General features: G+C 31.6%; 1 protein-coding gene across 1 annotated transcript; it reads left to right on the forward strand.

The window, feature by feature from the left end:
* The first annotated feature begins 6,656 nt into the window (after positions 1-6,656).
* On the forward strand, positions 6,657-9,958 carry LOC120129731. Its single transcript, XM_039147166.1, has 6 exons — positions 6,657-7,094; positions 7,619-7,810; positions 7,925-8,164; positions 8,250-8,467; positions 8,667-8,921; positions 9,575-9,958. The coding sequence occupies exons 1-6, from the start codon at positions 6,737-6,739 to the stop codon at positions 9,839-9,841; spliced, it is 1,530 nt and encodes a 509-aa protein (XP_039003097.1). The 5' UTR covers positions 6,657-6,736; the 3' UTR covers positions 9,842-9,958.
* The last annotated feature ends 6,331 nt before the right edge of the window (positions 9,959-16,289 follow it).

Raw genomic sequence — 16,289 nt, forward strand, 5'->3', positions numbered from 1 at the left:
AAGTAGATTCTCCTGTTTTTGAGTCAAATTCCATTCGGGTTTTTAAATCAATTTTTATCTCAAAAAAGGGTAAAATACATATTCAGTACCATAATTATCACTTTTGTTCCATTTTGGTCACTCGACTATTTTTTGTTTCAAAATTACACCTAACGTTACATTTTAATTTCATTTTGGTCATCCACCGTTAAAGAATTAACAGTGATGCTGACGTGTTACCATGAGATATTGCTATGTCATCATTGGAATTTTTAAATTTTTCACGTCGTCAGTTCTGTTAATTTTTTTAACAATGGGTGACCAAAATGAAATCAAAACATAACATTAGGTATGGTTTTGAAAAATATAATAGTTAGATGACCAAAGTAGAATAAAAATGATAACTAGAGTACTAAACATGCAATTTACCCTTGAAACAAATAAGACATGCTCTTAAATCAACTTCTTGTCCGTTTCTTTTCCATTACCTCTATTATTATGTCTTGTACTTTCGACTATATAATATTTTATTTTTTGTTTTCAGATCACTTAGTTTTTAATAATTTATATTATTATTTAACAAATTAATTATATAAATATAAAATTATATATGACCTTTTTATTGGGTGTTTGTATCCACAAAATTTTACTTTTAACTCAATTTTTATAATCGACTTCACATTATTTCATGTTTTATTATTGGGTAAATTACATAATTGATCACCTTCGTTTAAATTTTGTAAATTTTTTCTTATTGAATAAAAAAATTATATTTTGTCACTTTTATTTTAATTTAATTAAGGTTTGATCACTTTTATTTTTATTTAGTTAAAATTGGTCACTGGAATTTTAACGAATTACTGATGTGGCATAGTAAGTTTATAAAATTAAAAAGTGTAAACTACACAAATGATCACTAATATTTGAGTAAGTATTTGTTCCCCCATTGAAGTTTTAAAATAACAATTGGTCACTAAAACATCAAAAAGGTCATTGAACAATTATTTTATATCTAATTTATTCCAAAAGCTTTCTAATTTTTTGTTTATCATTCAAAATATTCGATTACTTCATGTCCAAAAAAGTTAATTTCTATTTTTTAAATTTTAAAAGCATATATATAAATATTGGAAAAAAATAGAAAGCTTATGGGGAAAATTAGATATAAAATCATTATTCAACGACATATTTGATGTTTCAATGATCAATTTGTTACTTTTGAAACTTTAGTGAGGAAAACGAAAAACTTACTCAAACATTAGTGACCATTTGTGTAGTTCACCCTTTTTAATTTTATAAATTCATTGTGTCACATCAACAATCTATTAAAAGTCTAACGGCTGTTAATCCTCAGTGACTATATCTTAATTAAGTAAAAACGAAAGCGAACAAATATTAATTAAATAAAAAACAAAATTGATCAAATGTTATGTGTTTTGAATACATTGAAAAAAATTACAAAACTTAAACGAAAGTGATCAATCGTGTAGTTTATCATTTATAATTTTATATATAAACAATTATATTTATTAGAAAATAATTACATATATAAAACAATATCATAAGTGAAGTTCTATGATACAACTTTACCTGCATAACATAGGATTAATTAAATACTCCAATGATTGTTTGATCATTTGAAGTAAATAAACAACATCCAAGAAGGAATGTTTTGAATAATATTAAGGCTTAATACAAAAATAAGTGTCCAAATTATATTATTTTTCTCATTTAGGTGCCTAATTTCTTTTGTTAGTAAAGGTGCCTAACGTTTCGAACGTTATATTTTCAGTTGTGTCGACCGTAACGCACGTTAAGTTCCGTCATTAAGTGACACGTATCATGCTCAGATAATTTTGAAAACTTTATTTTTTAAATAATTATAAACTTTTAAAATTTTATAAGGGCGACACGTGTCATTTAAGAGTAGAATTTAACAGCGATAACGATTCAGACACCTAAAAGTGTAATGTTGAAAACGTTAGACATATAAATTAATTGAAAAATAATTTAAACACCTAAATAAGAAAAAGTGTATAGATTTTCATCTTTTTAATCTCTTGTTTTTTCATACCTTTTGATTCTTCTAATTCCTATCTTAGAAATGATGATTATATAAAACTCATATAACACAAGCAATAAAAAGGTATTGTTGTTATTCATGAGGATTTGGGTTTGAATATCATAGATTCCAGGGGTATGAGCATTTAACGTTGAAATGTTGAGAGTTATCTTCGAATAAATACTGTCTTGTACTTACCTCGAATTATTCAAAAAAAAAACTCATATAACACAAGCAATAAAAAATTATTTACTTTTGCACGAATCAAATTAACTCAGTGGTTAAAGGAATCGTTGTTATTTGTAGATGTCACAAGTTCAAGTATCAACAATTGTAAGAGTAATTGAATGCTCATTGTCAAGTGATTGAGAGTACTTAGAACATATACTACTTTGTAATCACCTTAGCTTAATCAAAAAAAATATTTACTCTTAAATATTTTTTTAGGATAAACTAAAAGATTGATGACTTTTGTTTAAGTTTTGTACATTTTTCCTCACTGAATTAAAAAATTATAACATTTGGTCACTTTCGTTTTTATTTAATTAAGATATTGTCATTGATAGTTAACTGTCGTTAGACCTTTAACAGATTAATGATATGATACACTAAATATATAAAATAAAAAAGGGTAAATTATAGTAATTGTCACTAATGTTTAAGCAAATTTTCATTTTTCTCACTAAAATATATAGGGTTAGAACCAAATGCGGTATCTTTCAACACTCTTTTCACTTTTCACTGGCTACACTAAGGAAGGAAGGCCACATCATGGTTTTAGAGTGTTAAAGCTCGTGAAGGACAAAAAGTGCTTCCCCGATAGCATTAGTTACAACACCTTGTTGAATGGGTTTTTGAAATGGAGAAAAAAGAAGGGCATTGAATTCAAAGTTTATAAGGAAATGGTGGGAATTGGTTTTCAAGTGAAAGGAAAGATGATGAGCAGTCTGTTTAGAGGCTTCTGCATGAAGTTATGGGAATAAAAAGACCTGGTTGAAGATGCATACCAAGTGTTCGAGAAAATGCGGGAACGAGTTTTTGTGATCGGCCATACAGGTTATAGCTTTGTGGTTCGAGAAAATGGGGAGGCTTTGTACTATTTAATGCAAATGATCGGAATGGGATGCTTTCCAAGGACGATAACGTTCAACAATGTGATTCAATCAACATGTTGGCTTTATATATTTTAGTGAGGAAAAAATGGAAAATTTGTTTAAACATTAGTGTCATTTGTGTAATTTATCCTTTTTAATTTTATATATTCATTGTCTCATGTCAATAATCTATTAAAAGTCGCAGTTAACATTAAAAAGATCACATTTTAATTAGATAAGAATAAACTAAATGTTATATTTTTTAAAATTATGTGAATAAATGTATATAAAACTTAAACCAAAGTTATTAATCACATAGTTTATTTTATTTTTTAATATTTTATTTTTTTATTAAATTGAGATGATTAAAAGATTATATATGTTTTAAAGATTTTAAATCATTTAACGATAAACGCTTAAATACCTCTACAAACGCTGGTATTTAAACTCGAAACCTCTAAAAACAACAATATTCTATTTAGTCGCTGAGACATATTGGTTCATATTATATTCAATATGCGTAATACAAAAATAAGTGCCTAAAGAATGCTTCAAAAAACGTTTTGGTGCCTAAAGAGTTTTACGTTAAAAATAGGTACTTAAAGTTTTTTCTGTTATATTTTTAGGTATCTACCATTAAAAAGTCGTTAAGTGATACGTGTGACGTTTATATTTTTAAATAAAATACTAATTAAAAATTTTGGATGTGACACGTATCACTTAACGAGTTTTTTTAACGTTATGACCTAAAAATGTAACGGATAAAATTTTAGACACTTAATTTTAACGAAAAATTCTATATGCTCCAAAAATTAATTTTGAGTATAGTTTAGACACTTATTTTTATATTAAGCCTATTCAATAATTTCTTAATAAATTAATGATTGTTGGATGAATTTAAACTCAAACTTAGGAATGTGCCCTTTGGGGATCAACATTGTTTTTTGTTCATTTTGTTCATTTTTATTATATTTATGTATTCTTTACGTTTTAAAAGTGACTATACATTTTATTATAATTTTATAAATAAAAGATATTTAAAAATAGTGTCTTTTATTTAAAAATTCAATCTTAAATATATTTAATCTAAATGACCACAAATATTGTTAGGTCTCATGATAAAGAAAACAACTTTAATCATGTTCAAAATCATCAATTATGATGTAATTGAAATAATAGCATGGGTGAAAAATGGAACTATACTTTCTATTAATTAAATTCATATATAACATAATCGAAATAATTCAGAAAATAATTTCTTTATTTTAAAAAGTTAATTTTCTCTTGTTAGTGTGTCATTCATCCATTTTATTTTTCGTCTTTGTTGATTGACGGCGGCACCGACTTTAATGTTGGTTGTCGATCGTCGATATTCTTTATTGTCTTTTTTTTTCTTATATTGTATCTTTATTTTCTTTTATCTTTTAATTTTCAATAAGTCTTTGTTTATGTCACGTTTTATTATGCCTTTTGATATGCTTTACGGTGTTTTGCTATTTTTATTGATCTTTTTCTAAGGATTGATTTGACATCATCACAATTGATCAAGATGATACTTATTTGATATTTTGTTGATCTTCCATGCTTTGGACCATAGGATTGGATTTGGATACACGATTTATGCTCGTGGATAGCTTTTCACGTAGTTTGAGTATGATTTGTGATTTTTCGGTAGTCTTTCAATAGTTTGATCATTTTTTTTGATTCGTTTGTCGATGCAATCGAATCTGTTTGTATCTAAATTTGTTCGACTTTATGGGTTAGATTTTTTAATTTTTCCTTATCTAGTCCTTATATAATCTTAAGTTGCTAGTTTTATTTCAATGATTATAGGAAATTTTCCTATTTATGTTAGTGTGTCATTCATCCATTTTTTTTTGTCTTTGTTGATTGACGGCGGCACCGACTTTAATGTTGGTTGTCGATCGTCGGTATTCTTTATTGTCTTTTTCTTTTCTTATATTGTATCTCTATTTTCTTTTGTCTTTTAATTTTCAATAAGTCTTCGTTTATGTCATGTTTTATTATGCCTTTTGGTATGCTTTACGGTGTTTTGCCATTTTTTTATTGATCTTTTTCTAAGGATTGATTTGACATCATCACAATTGATCAAGATGATACTTATTTGATATCTTGTTGATCTTCCATGCTTTGGACCATAGGATTGAATTTGGATACACGATTTATGCTCGTGGATAGCTTTTCACGTAGTTTGAGCCTGATTTGTGATTTTTCGGTAGTCTTTTAATAGTTTGATCCTTTTTTTGGTTCGTTTGTCGATGCAATCGAATATGTTTGTATCTAAATTTGTTCCAATTTATGGGTTAGATTTTTTAATTTTTCCTTGTCTAGTCCTTATATGATCTTAAGTTGCTAGTTTTATTTCAATGATTATAGGAAAATTTCCTATTTATGTGTTTAATTTATGATTGTGATTATAAATCTTTATTGCAGTTTGTGAAATTTTATTCAAATTTTGAATAAAATTAATTGTTTTTATAAAAAAAATAGTTGTGTTTTAATTATCAAAAGAGATAACTATTACAATCATATCCTTGAAGGAATAAACAAGAGATCCGCATAATACATGAAAATAGGCTAAAGTATCGATATATAAGTTCAAGTAGTATACAATTTGATATCGCTTAAGTAAGATTTGAAGTTCGAGTCATTGTGTATGTAGAAAAATCCCCGCTGGAAGACTCACCCACCAAAATTAAGTATACGACTCAGATCGATCCAAATTAATCATGGCAGATCCTTAGATATAGAGAGATGAAAAAGAAAAAGAAAAATCTAAAGTGGAGTTTAATGACTAGGGTTTACATAGGAACTTAAGAACTATTGATTAGGAAACCCACCAACTAAAACAAACAAAACTCCATATCATATCGAACATTCCACGGTTTAAAAATCTATGATTTAGAATTTTTAGAATACATAGTGATTATATAATAATATTTATTTTAAAAATTTAAATTATTTAATATTTTTTTTAAAATATTTATATAAATATTATGCTCGAATTTAAAATATGAAAAGATAGTAACTATATATTTGATTAGTAAGATAGCTGGGTTGGATAAAATAGTTGAGTATCTAATTCATTACACATGCAGAACACACAGAGTATTCAATTCTATCATATTTAAACAAGAACAAAGAATTCCAAGCAAATTAAACATAAAAAATTTGTACGAATCAATTTATTTAAGTGGTTAAAAGAATTTTGTTATTATTAAAAATTACGAGTTTAAACATCAACGACTAGAATAAAAAGATCAAATATTTAATGATCGAAAATATTTATAACAGTTTAATAAAAAAATTGCATCTTTGAAAATTGAAAGGAAGTTGAGGCGTTAACAAATGGAAACCCAAAAAAACGAGGGCTGTTAATGGCAGTAAAAAGTTGAACAACATCAGACAAGCTTTTTACCACTCTCCCAAGGTACCTATTTGTCCAACTCTATGTAAAGTTCCCACCTTTTTATCTACTTTTCCCTTTCCCCACTTAACACCTCTCTTTTTCTATTGATCCCCATTAACTTCAGCGTTACGTTCAAGCCTTTTTTTTTTCTCTTTTTTGTTCGCCGAAAAAATGGTTGGTGGCGATGGGGCGGAGCAATTCAGAGCAGCAAGCGCTGCCGGCATAGCACCGTCGATTAAAGCGGCGAGTTTTAAGGATGTGGTGCGTGAATTTATGATGGGATTGCTTGAGATGAGCGTGGAATTCGGGAGAGGGTGTAGGGATGTTGTGCGGCAGAGTTTAGTTACGGAGGATTCGTTCTTAGTGAGGAATTTTGGTAAGGATTCTTACGTGGGTCGAAAGATCAAGGTTCCTAAAGACAATGTTTTGAGGAGGCTAAGGTCGTTTAATGAGCACTTTGTTCCAGAAGACAAAGATCCTTTGCATGCTTGGTCTGTAATTCTGTTCGTCTTTGTTCTTGCTCTTGCAGGTACTGTTTATTTCTTTCTTGGCTAGATCAATCATGGTTAATAGCAATAATTCTTTAGATTTAAGATTCAAATTCAAATTCAATAGTTTCTAAATGTGGAATATTATTCACTTTATTGCCTCGCATGTATAATTTTATGTTAGGACAGGGATTTAAATTGCGGTTGGACTGCTATTTAAATCCTTGCTAGGGGTGAATTTATAATATTTTAAGGAGGGAACTGACTTATAAAATTTTAGGAGATAAAATAGATTATTAATAGAAAATACAAAGAAAATATCTAAAATATATGAGAATTTGAAATTTTCAGGGACGACCCTCTCTCGGTCCATCACTGCCCACAAACATGTATAGTCTACTGTAAATGAAAATCAATTGAACATTATCTGCACGATGTTTTGCTACTGCCACTGCTCGGCCTATGTTTTCGTTTTGAAGGCAGATGATGACTGACCAAGATGATGCATTCCTTTTTATTGTGTTTTTCATTGATCAATTACTGATTAAAAGAAGCATTCTTGCAGTCTTGAGTGTAAGTATAGAGCATGATACTGCAATCCCAGTGGTGAAGAAAGTGTATATACACCCTCCGAGTGCGGATCGAATAATTCTACCGGATAGTAGACATATGGCGTATAGAGAACAAGGTGCTTCAGCTGATAGAGCTAGATTTTCGATGATCGTTCCTCATTCGTTTCTTTCTTCCCGACTTTCAGGTTTGGGATATAAAAGTTAGAATATAGAAGAATTACGTTTTATTGAGCCATTTGTGTTCGTACAATGCACTATTAATTTTCTCCGTTTGTGTCTTTTTGCTACCCAAATAATAGGGATTCCCGGGCTTAAGGCTTCGTTACTAGAAGAATTTGGGGTGCGGTTGTTAACATATGATCTTCCAGGTTTTGGTGAGAGTGATCCTCACCTGTATCGGAACCTCGAGTCATCAGCATCGGATATGTCGTTCTTAGCAAATGCCCTTGGTGTTAGTGACAAGTTTTGGGTAGTTGGATACTCAACTGGTAGTTTGCATGCCTGGGCTGCTCTCAGATATATTCCCGATAGAGTTGCAGGTACTGATTTTATTTTAACTGCAGCAACTTAAGTTTTTACGACTGAGAGTTAATCGTCCTTGATTAACCATGGCTAATTTTGCAGGTGCAGCTATGTTTGCTCCAATGGTTAATCCCTATGATCCACTGATGAATAGAGGGGAAAAATATGGAACCTGGGAAAAGTGGACTCGGAAAAGGAAATTTATGTACTTTTTGGCTCGAAGGTTTCCTAAATTTCTATCTTACTTCTACAGGCAAAGCTTCCTCTCTGGAAAACATGGTCAGATTGATCAATGGCTAGCATTGACCCTGGGAAGAAGGGTGAGTGATTTTGTACGCTATGAACTCTAAGGTTCCGGAAATCGGTTAAGTACAGTGCATCATGTACAATTTTTTGTTTCAAAGAGCACTCCATGTTCTTGAATGTGGAAATACATGATATTATAAGCAAGTTACGAGTTTTTTTCAGCATCGCACTTGTCGAACATTTACTCTAAATTTTTATTTCTTGTTTTTCCAGGATAGGGCTTTGATAGAAGACCCTATCTATGAAGAATTCTGGCAAAGGGACGTCGAAGAATCAATCCGACAAGGAAATGCGAAACCTTTCATGGAGGAAGCTGTATTGCAAGTCTCTAATTGGGGATTCAGCCTTGCAGACCTCAAATTGCAGAAGAAACAGAGAGGGAAAGGCATCTTGAATGTGATCAAGTCTTTGCTAAGTGGCTCTGAGGAAGAATATACCGGTTTTCTTGGTCCGATACACATATGGCAGGTATATTTTCATCCTATGTTGCCCCGACTCATCATTTTTCTTGAAGTTCTCATATCCTTCGATTGTGTCCAACGCATATTTAGACATGGATATCATATGGGTATATTATCCTCCAAAGACCCTCCAGAAACACGGAAAAACGTTTAGAATATGAGCGTACCCAATGTCAGAAAATACCTGCACGCACTCGCACTCACACTCGATTCTGAGTAAACATTGATTCCGTCCTTTTATTCATACATTGTTGCTGCATTAAACTGTTCTGCTACACCTTTTTCCTGTCCCTTGAAGCATCCGTGTTAGGCCTCTGTGTCCGACATATCTGTATATGGATATATGGGATATAACCCTCCAAATGTAAGAAAAAAACTTGAAAATTTTGAATATACCCATGTCAGACACATACTCGTACCTGACACTCAAACTTGAGTCCGAGTAGCAAAGCCCTCGGCATATAAGATCACCAACAAAACAACATTCAGATATAAACTTCATATATCTGAAATTGTAGGTGTCATGGTATGCTTTTAACCTAGTAGCTATGGTTCTATTTTGTAGTTTGAGAGCAAAGCAAGACATGGATTACCGATCTCGAGAAAATTTTAATCGAACTACACGTTCTTTTGTTTTCTAAATTTTCTCGTGTTATACAGGGGATGGATGACAAAGTTGTCCCACCTTTGATGACCGATTTCGTTCATAGGGTTCTGCCGAGTGCTGCAGTGCATAAACTCCCATACGAAGGTCATTTTACGTATCTATACTTTTGCGACGAATGCCATCGACAGATATTTACCACACTTTTCGGAACTCCACAGGGAGCTCTACCTGTCGCCGAAACCATAGAAGTAGAAGAAACAGCATTGGATGATGCAGAAGTGCAGGAAAATGAAATCCAGGGTGATTTTAAGACAGATTGAGATACCAAAGTTTTCTACAGTAGGTTTGAGCTTTGATGTGTAAGATTGTATATGCAAAAGGTCAAGATTGTGAACTATTTTAGGGTCTCAATCTAGGACTAGGAATAAAACTTTATTTGCAAGAAAGCCTAGAAAACTTTACTCACAAGAAAACCTAGTAAAAGTTAGTTGTAATATATATAGACATAATTTTTTTTGGAACAATTTATCATTTTTTAAAATTGTTATCTTATTTTATTGGTATTTGGTATTATATTTATTGTCTCCAATTAAGAAATAGTTTAGGGCAAAATTGACCCAATAGGTCATACAGATAAAAAAATTGTGCCATTTGGCTATCTCCAAAATTAATTTGGGATCTATGACAAATGCTACAGTGCTGGATGAATTCGATGAGTTTGATTAAATAATATTGTTTTATCCAAACTCATCACGTCAAAGTAACGAATTCCAATAAAATATAAATTTTTATTCGATTTTATTACGTCAGAGTGACATGTTTTAATAAAAATATATTTTATTAAAACCCATCACGTCTACATAATGAGTTTCATGTCTACCTAATGAGTTTCATGTCATTTTAATAAATATCACAATTCTCAAAATAAAATATCTAGTTACTAAATTAAATAATTAGCTTGGCTACGATATTGAGCCAAACTTGCCATAGTGTTAGCGTTTAGAAGATAGAAATGGATTTGATTTGTTTCAAGCTTTGGGTTGGATATTATGAGTAGCTATTTTGAGGTTTGGTAATGATAGAAATTGTATAATTTGAGTGCAAAAATAGAAAGATGAAAGTTAACAAGACAAAAGAATTAAAGGTGTATAATATATATATAAATCACATAAAAATATAAAATATATATGTATATCATATATAATTATAGGATGTAACATCCTCAATACCATGTTAGTGACTAAATTGTAAAAAATTCAGAATTTGATGACTAAAACAGAATATTTGAATAGTATTGTAATTTGGTATAGGGTTAAATTGCAAAGAAGAAAGAATAGAAGGATAGAATGGTCTTTTGCAAGGAAAAATAATTAAAGAAGGGATTTATATATTAGCTCCACGTGGAAGAGAAGAAAGAAAAACAAGGTTTCAGAGTTCTCTTCTTCTCTCCTAAACGTGAAGAGGTCATAACAAAGGTGAAATTTTTCATGAGTTAATTGTTTGCTGAAATATAAGTTTTTGCTTTGATCCTTAGATGTTAATTAAGCTTAAGGAAAACTTAATTTGCTTTAAAACACAAGATGAAGGGTATAGGAAGAATTAAAGATTAGGAGTTCTTGAAAGGAATTTTGAAATAGAGTTCATATTTGAAATCAGAGGTTGAATTTGACTTGTCATCGACTTAATTAAGAAATACGAAGTGTTAAAATTAGATTTAGACCATGTTGGAAATTGAGGGAGATTCTTAAAATCTATATGGAGGATTGAATTTTTAAGTTTAAGAGGTATTGAATGTGTATTAATTAGTTTAAGTAGGTATATGCAAGTTAAGGATATAAAAAGAGGGGAAATATGAAGTGATGAGAAGATTATAAAGGGATTTTCGTGCTAAAATAACATTTTTGGGCTATGTGCATCGATGCACATTCAATGTGAATCGATGCATCAAGGGTAAAAACCCAGAAATTGTTCAATGTGCATCGATGCACATGAAGTGTATCGATGCACTCCTTTAAAATAAAAACATCGAATATCATCAGTGTATCGATGCACAAGTGGTGTATCGATGCACCCCCTAAAATAAAAACATAGAATGGGATTTATGTACCGATGCATAGTTAGTGCATCGATGTGCACGTTAAGGGATGCATCGATACATGGTATAGTGCATCGATGCATACCTTCATTAAAAGATAAAAATAGCTTTCTTTTTAGCCTAAGGAGTGATAGTTTAGAATATATTAATTAGTATACTGATTAGTACTAATGTATTACCATGTAGATATAGAACGTAATTTCGTTCAGAACAAAAGGAATATGATCAAGTCAAAACAAGCAAGGCCAAGGTGAGTGCATATCCTAGATGAAATGGAATTGAGATAAGACTTGCAATTACAAGAATGGCCCCAAAAGAGTTACAATAATTAAAGATCCAATTACAAGAATTATTGGACAAAAGGTTTATCAGACCAAGTGTCTCACCATGGGGAGCTCCAGTTTTGTTCGTCAAAAAGAAGGATAGATCCATGCATCTTTGCATTGATTATAGATAACTCAATAAAGTGACCATCAAGAACAAGTATCCACTCCCCCGAATTGATAATTTATTTGATCAGTTAAAGGGAGCTTCAGTGTTTTCAAAAATTGATCTACGTTCAGGTTATCATCAATTGAAGATTCAAGAGAAAGATATATCAAAGATGACATTTAGAATGAGATACAACCACTATGAGTTTATAGTGATGCCATTTGGAGTTACGAATGCACCAGCTGCTTTCATGGATCTGATGAACTGAATATTTCAACCTTATTTGGATCAATTTGTAGTGGTGTTTATCGATGACATTTTAGTGTATTCAAAGTCGAAAGAAGAGCATAGTTGGCATTTAAAAATTGTTTTACAGACTTTGAGAGAAAAGAAGCTTTATGCTAAACTCCCTAAATGTGAATTCTAGTTGAAGGAAGTGATGTTTCTTGGACATGTGATTTCTGCAACATGAATTCGAGTGGATCCCCAAAAGATTAAAGCCATTTTAGAGTGGGAAGTTCCAAAGAATGTGTCATAAGTCATGAGTTTTCTGGGATTAGCTGATTATTACCGAAGGTTTGTTAAAAACTTTTCGATAATAGCATTACCCCTAACTAAATTATTGAGGAAAGAGGTAAAATTTTTGTGGACTCCAGAGCGCCAAGAAAGTTTTGAAAGGCTAAAGAAGGTCTTGACAGAAGCTCCAGTCTTGGTTCAACCTGAGTCTGACAAGAACTTTGTAGTGTACAGTGATGCGTCTCATAACGGGTTGAGATGCGTGTTAATGTAAGAAGGCAAAGTGGTAGCTTATGCATCGAGGCAACTCAAATCACATGAAAAGAATTATCCCACACATGATCTAGAGATGGCTACAGTAGTATTTGCACTTAAGATCTGGCGTCACTATTTGTATGGCAAAAAGTGCTACTTGTATACAAATAACAAGAGTTTAAAGTACATGATGACTCAGAAAGAGTTGAATTTAAGACAAATGAGATGGGTGGAATTCTTAAAAGATTATGATGTAGTGATTGATTTCCATCCAGGAAAAACAAATGTGGTAGCAGATGCCTTAAGTCGAAAGACTTTTGCAGCCTTAAGAGCTTCGGATGACAGACTATCATTAAGAGGAGACGATGCCATATGTGCAGAATTGACTCTCAAGCCATTATGGCTAGATCGAATTAAAGAATTGCAAACTAGAGATGAAAAGTGTTTAAAGAAGTTACAACAAATAAGGAATGAAGAGGCTATGGATTATGAAATGAAAGCTGATGGGAACCTATATTATCAAGGGAGGCTGGTGATTCCAGATGATGATGAGTTGAAGAAAAACTTTTTAACGAAAGCTTATTGTAGTCCATTAACTATGCATCCGAGAGGAAATAAAATGTATATTGATCTCAAGAGTCGATATTGGTGGTCGGGAATGAAGAGAGACATTACAGAATTCGTATCAAGATGTTTGACATGATAGCAAGTCAAAGCTGAACATCAGGTTCCATCAGGACTGTTGCAACCTATGTCTATTCCTCAGTGGAAATGAGAGAATGTAACAATGGATTTTGTAACGGGGTTACCTTTGACCCTAAATAAAAGAGATTCTATTTAGGTGATTGTAGACAGATTGACTAAGTCAGCTCATTTTATTCCTGTACGAGTTGACTTTTCCATGGATAAGTATGTTGAATTGTATATCAAGGAGGTTATACGTCTGCATGGTGTACTTGTTTCTATTGTTTCGGATCGAGATCCTAGATTTACATCACAGTTTTGGAAATCATTACATAGAGCGTTGGGAACTCGGTTGAATTTTAGTACAACGTTTCATCCACAAACCGATGAGCAATTCGAAAGAACAATCCAAATTTTGGAAGATATGTTGAGAGCTTGTGTTATCAAGTTCAAAGGATCATGGGAAAGGTAATTGCCTCTTGCTGAATTTGCGTACAACAACAGTTATCAATCAAGTATCAAAATGGCACCTTATTAAGCTCTTTATGGAATAAAATGTCGTACACCCCTAAATTGGTTCGAACTTAAAGACAAAGAAATTCTTGGTCCGTAGTTGATCCAGAAAGTGGAAGAAAAGGTTCAAGTAATTCAAAGTAATCTCAAAGCAGCAGTTGGTAGACATAAATCATACGCAGATCTAAAGAGAAAGAAGATCAAATATAAAATAGGAGATAAAGTGTTTCTCAAAGTGTCTCCTTGGAAGAAGGTTTTGAGATTTGGTCGAAGATGAAAGTTAAGTCCTCGATTCATTAGACCTTATGAGATTGTAAAGAGAGTTGGACCAGTGGCATATCAATTGGCATTTCCACCTGAAATGGAAAAGATTCATAATGTCTTCCATGTCTCAATGCTTCGGAAGTATAGATCTGATCTCTCCCATATTGTGACTCCAGAAGAGATCGAGATTCGACCGGATTTATCATATGAGGAAGAACTGGTTAAAATTTTAGCTCATGAGATTAAACAATTAAGGAACAAGACTATTCCATTAGTCAAAGTATTGTGGAGAAATCACAAAGTAGAGGAAGCAACATGGGAGTGTGAAGAGGATATGAGGAATCAATACCCCTATCTTTTAGTGCAATGAAAATTCGAGGATGAATTTTCTTTAGGGGGAAGATTTGTAACATCCTCAATATCAGGTTAGTGACTAAATTGTAAAAAATTCATAATTTGATGACTAAAACAGAATAATTGAATAGTATTGTAATTTGGTATAAGGTTAAATTGCAAAGAAGAAAGAATAAAAGGATAAAATGGTCTTTTGCAAGGAAAAAAAATTAAAGAAGGGATTTATATATTAGCTCTACATGGAAGAGAAGAAAGAAAAACAAGGTTCCAGAGTTCTCTTCTTCTCTTCTTTTCTCCTAAAAGTGAAGAGGTCATAACAAAGGTGAGATTTTTCATGAGTTAATTGTTTGCTGAAATATAAGTTTTGTTTTGATCCTTAGATGTTAATTAAGCTTAAGGAAAGCTTAATTTGCTTTAAAACAACAAGATGAATGGTGTAGGAAGAATTAAAGATTAGGAGTTCTTGAATGGAATTTTGAAATAGAGTTCATATTTGAAATCGGAGGTTGAATTTGACTTGTCATCGACTTAATTAAGACATACGAAGTGTTAAAATTAGATTTAGAACATGTTATAAATTGAGGGAGACTCTTAAAATCTATGTGGAGGATTGGAATTTTAAGTTTAAGAGGTATTGAATGGGTATTAATTAGTTTAAGTATGTATATGCAAGTTAAGGATATAAAAAGAGGGGAAATATGAAGTGATGAGAAGATTATAAAGAGATTTTCGCGCTAAAATAACATTTCTGGGTTATGTGCATCGATGCACATTCAATGTGTATCGATGCATCAAGGGTAAAAACCCAGAAATTATTCAATGTGCATCGATGCACATGAGTGTATCGATGCACTCCTTTAAAATAAAAACATCGAATGTCATCAGTGTATCGATGCACAAGTGGTGCATCGATGCACCCCCTAAAATACAAACATCGAATGGGATTTATGTACCGATGCATAGTTAGTGCATCGATGCACCCGTTAAGGGATACATCGATACATGGTATAGTGCATCGATGCATACCTTCATTAAAAGATAAAAATAGCTTTCTTTTTAGCCTAAGGAGTGATAGTTTAGAATATATTAATTAGTATACTGATTAGTACCAATGTATTACCATGTAGATATAGAACGTAATTTCGTTCAGAACAAAAGGAATATGATCAAGTCAAAACAAGCAAGGCCAAGGTGAGTGCATATCCTAGATGAAATGGAATTGAGATAAGACTTGCGATAAGTCTATCTCTTATCATTGAATTTATGATTCTATATTCATGCAAATGCATACATATATAAATGTTAACGTTATAGTGATTCCATGCATTTTTCATTCATGATTAACATGATATTATATGAATGAATGCCATTATCAGAGAATTCTTTCAGGTATGTGAAATAATGAAAATGATCATATGAAGTGACTTATGTGTTTACATGGACAATGATGAAAGAGATATGAAATGAGAAATGTATTTATAATTACCATGTTATTTAATATGAGAGCTATAGGTATAATTGGCATGCCAAGAGTCGAAGGATTATCAGTGGTCATTTGAGACAATCAGTGGTCTTTTGGGACAAATTTTCAGTGCCCCTTGAGGGAATTATACGAGCTGTGGTGACAGCATAGTGCACAACCTCTATGTACTCAC

This window comes from Hibiscus syriacus, unplaced genomic scaffold (genome assembly GCF_006381635.1).
Source record: "Hibiscus syriacus cultivar Baekdansim isolate YM2019G1 unplaced genomic scaffold, ASM638163v2 tig00001644_pilon, whole genome shotgun sequence".
NCBI lineage: Eukaryota > Viridiplantae > Streptophyta > Magnoliopsida > Malvales > Malvaceae > Hibiscus > Hibiscus syriacus.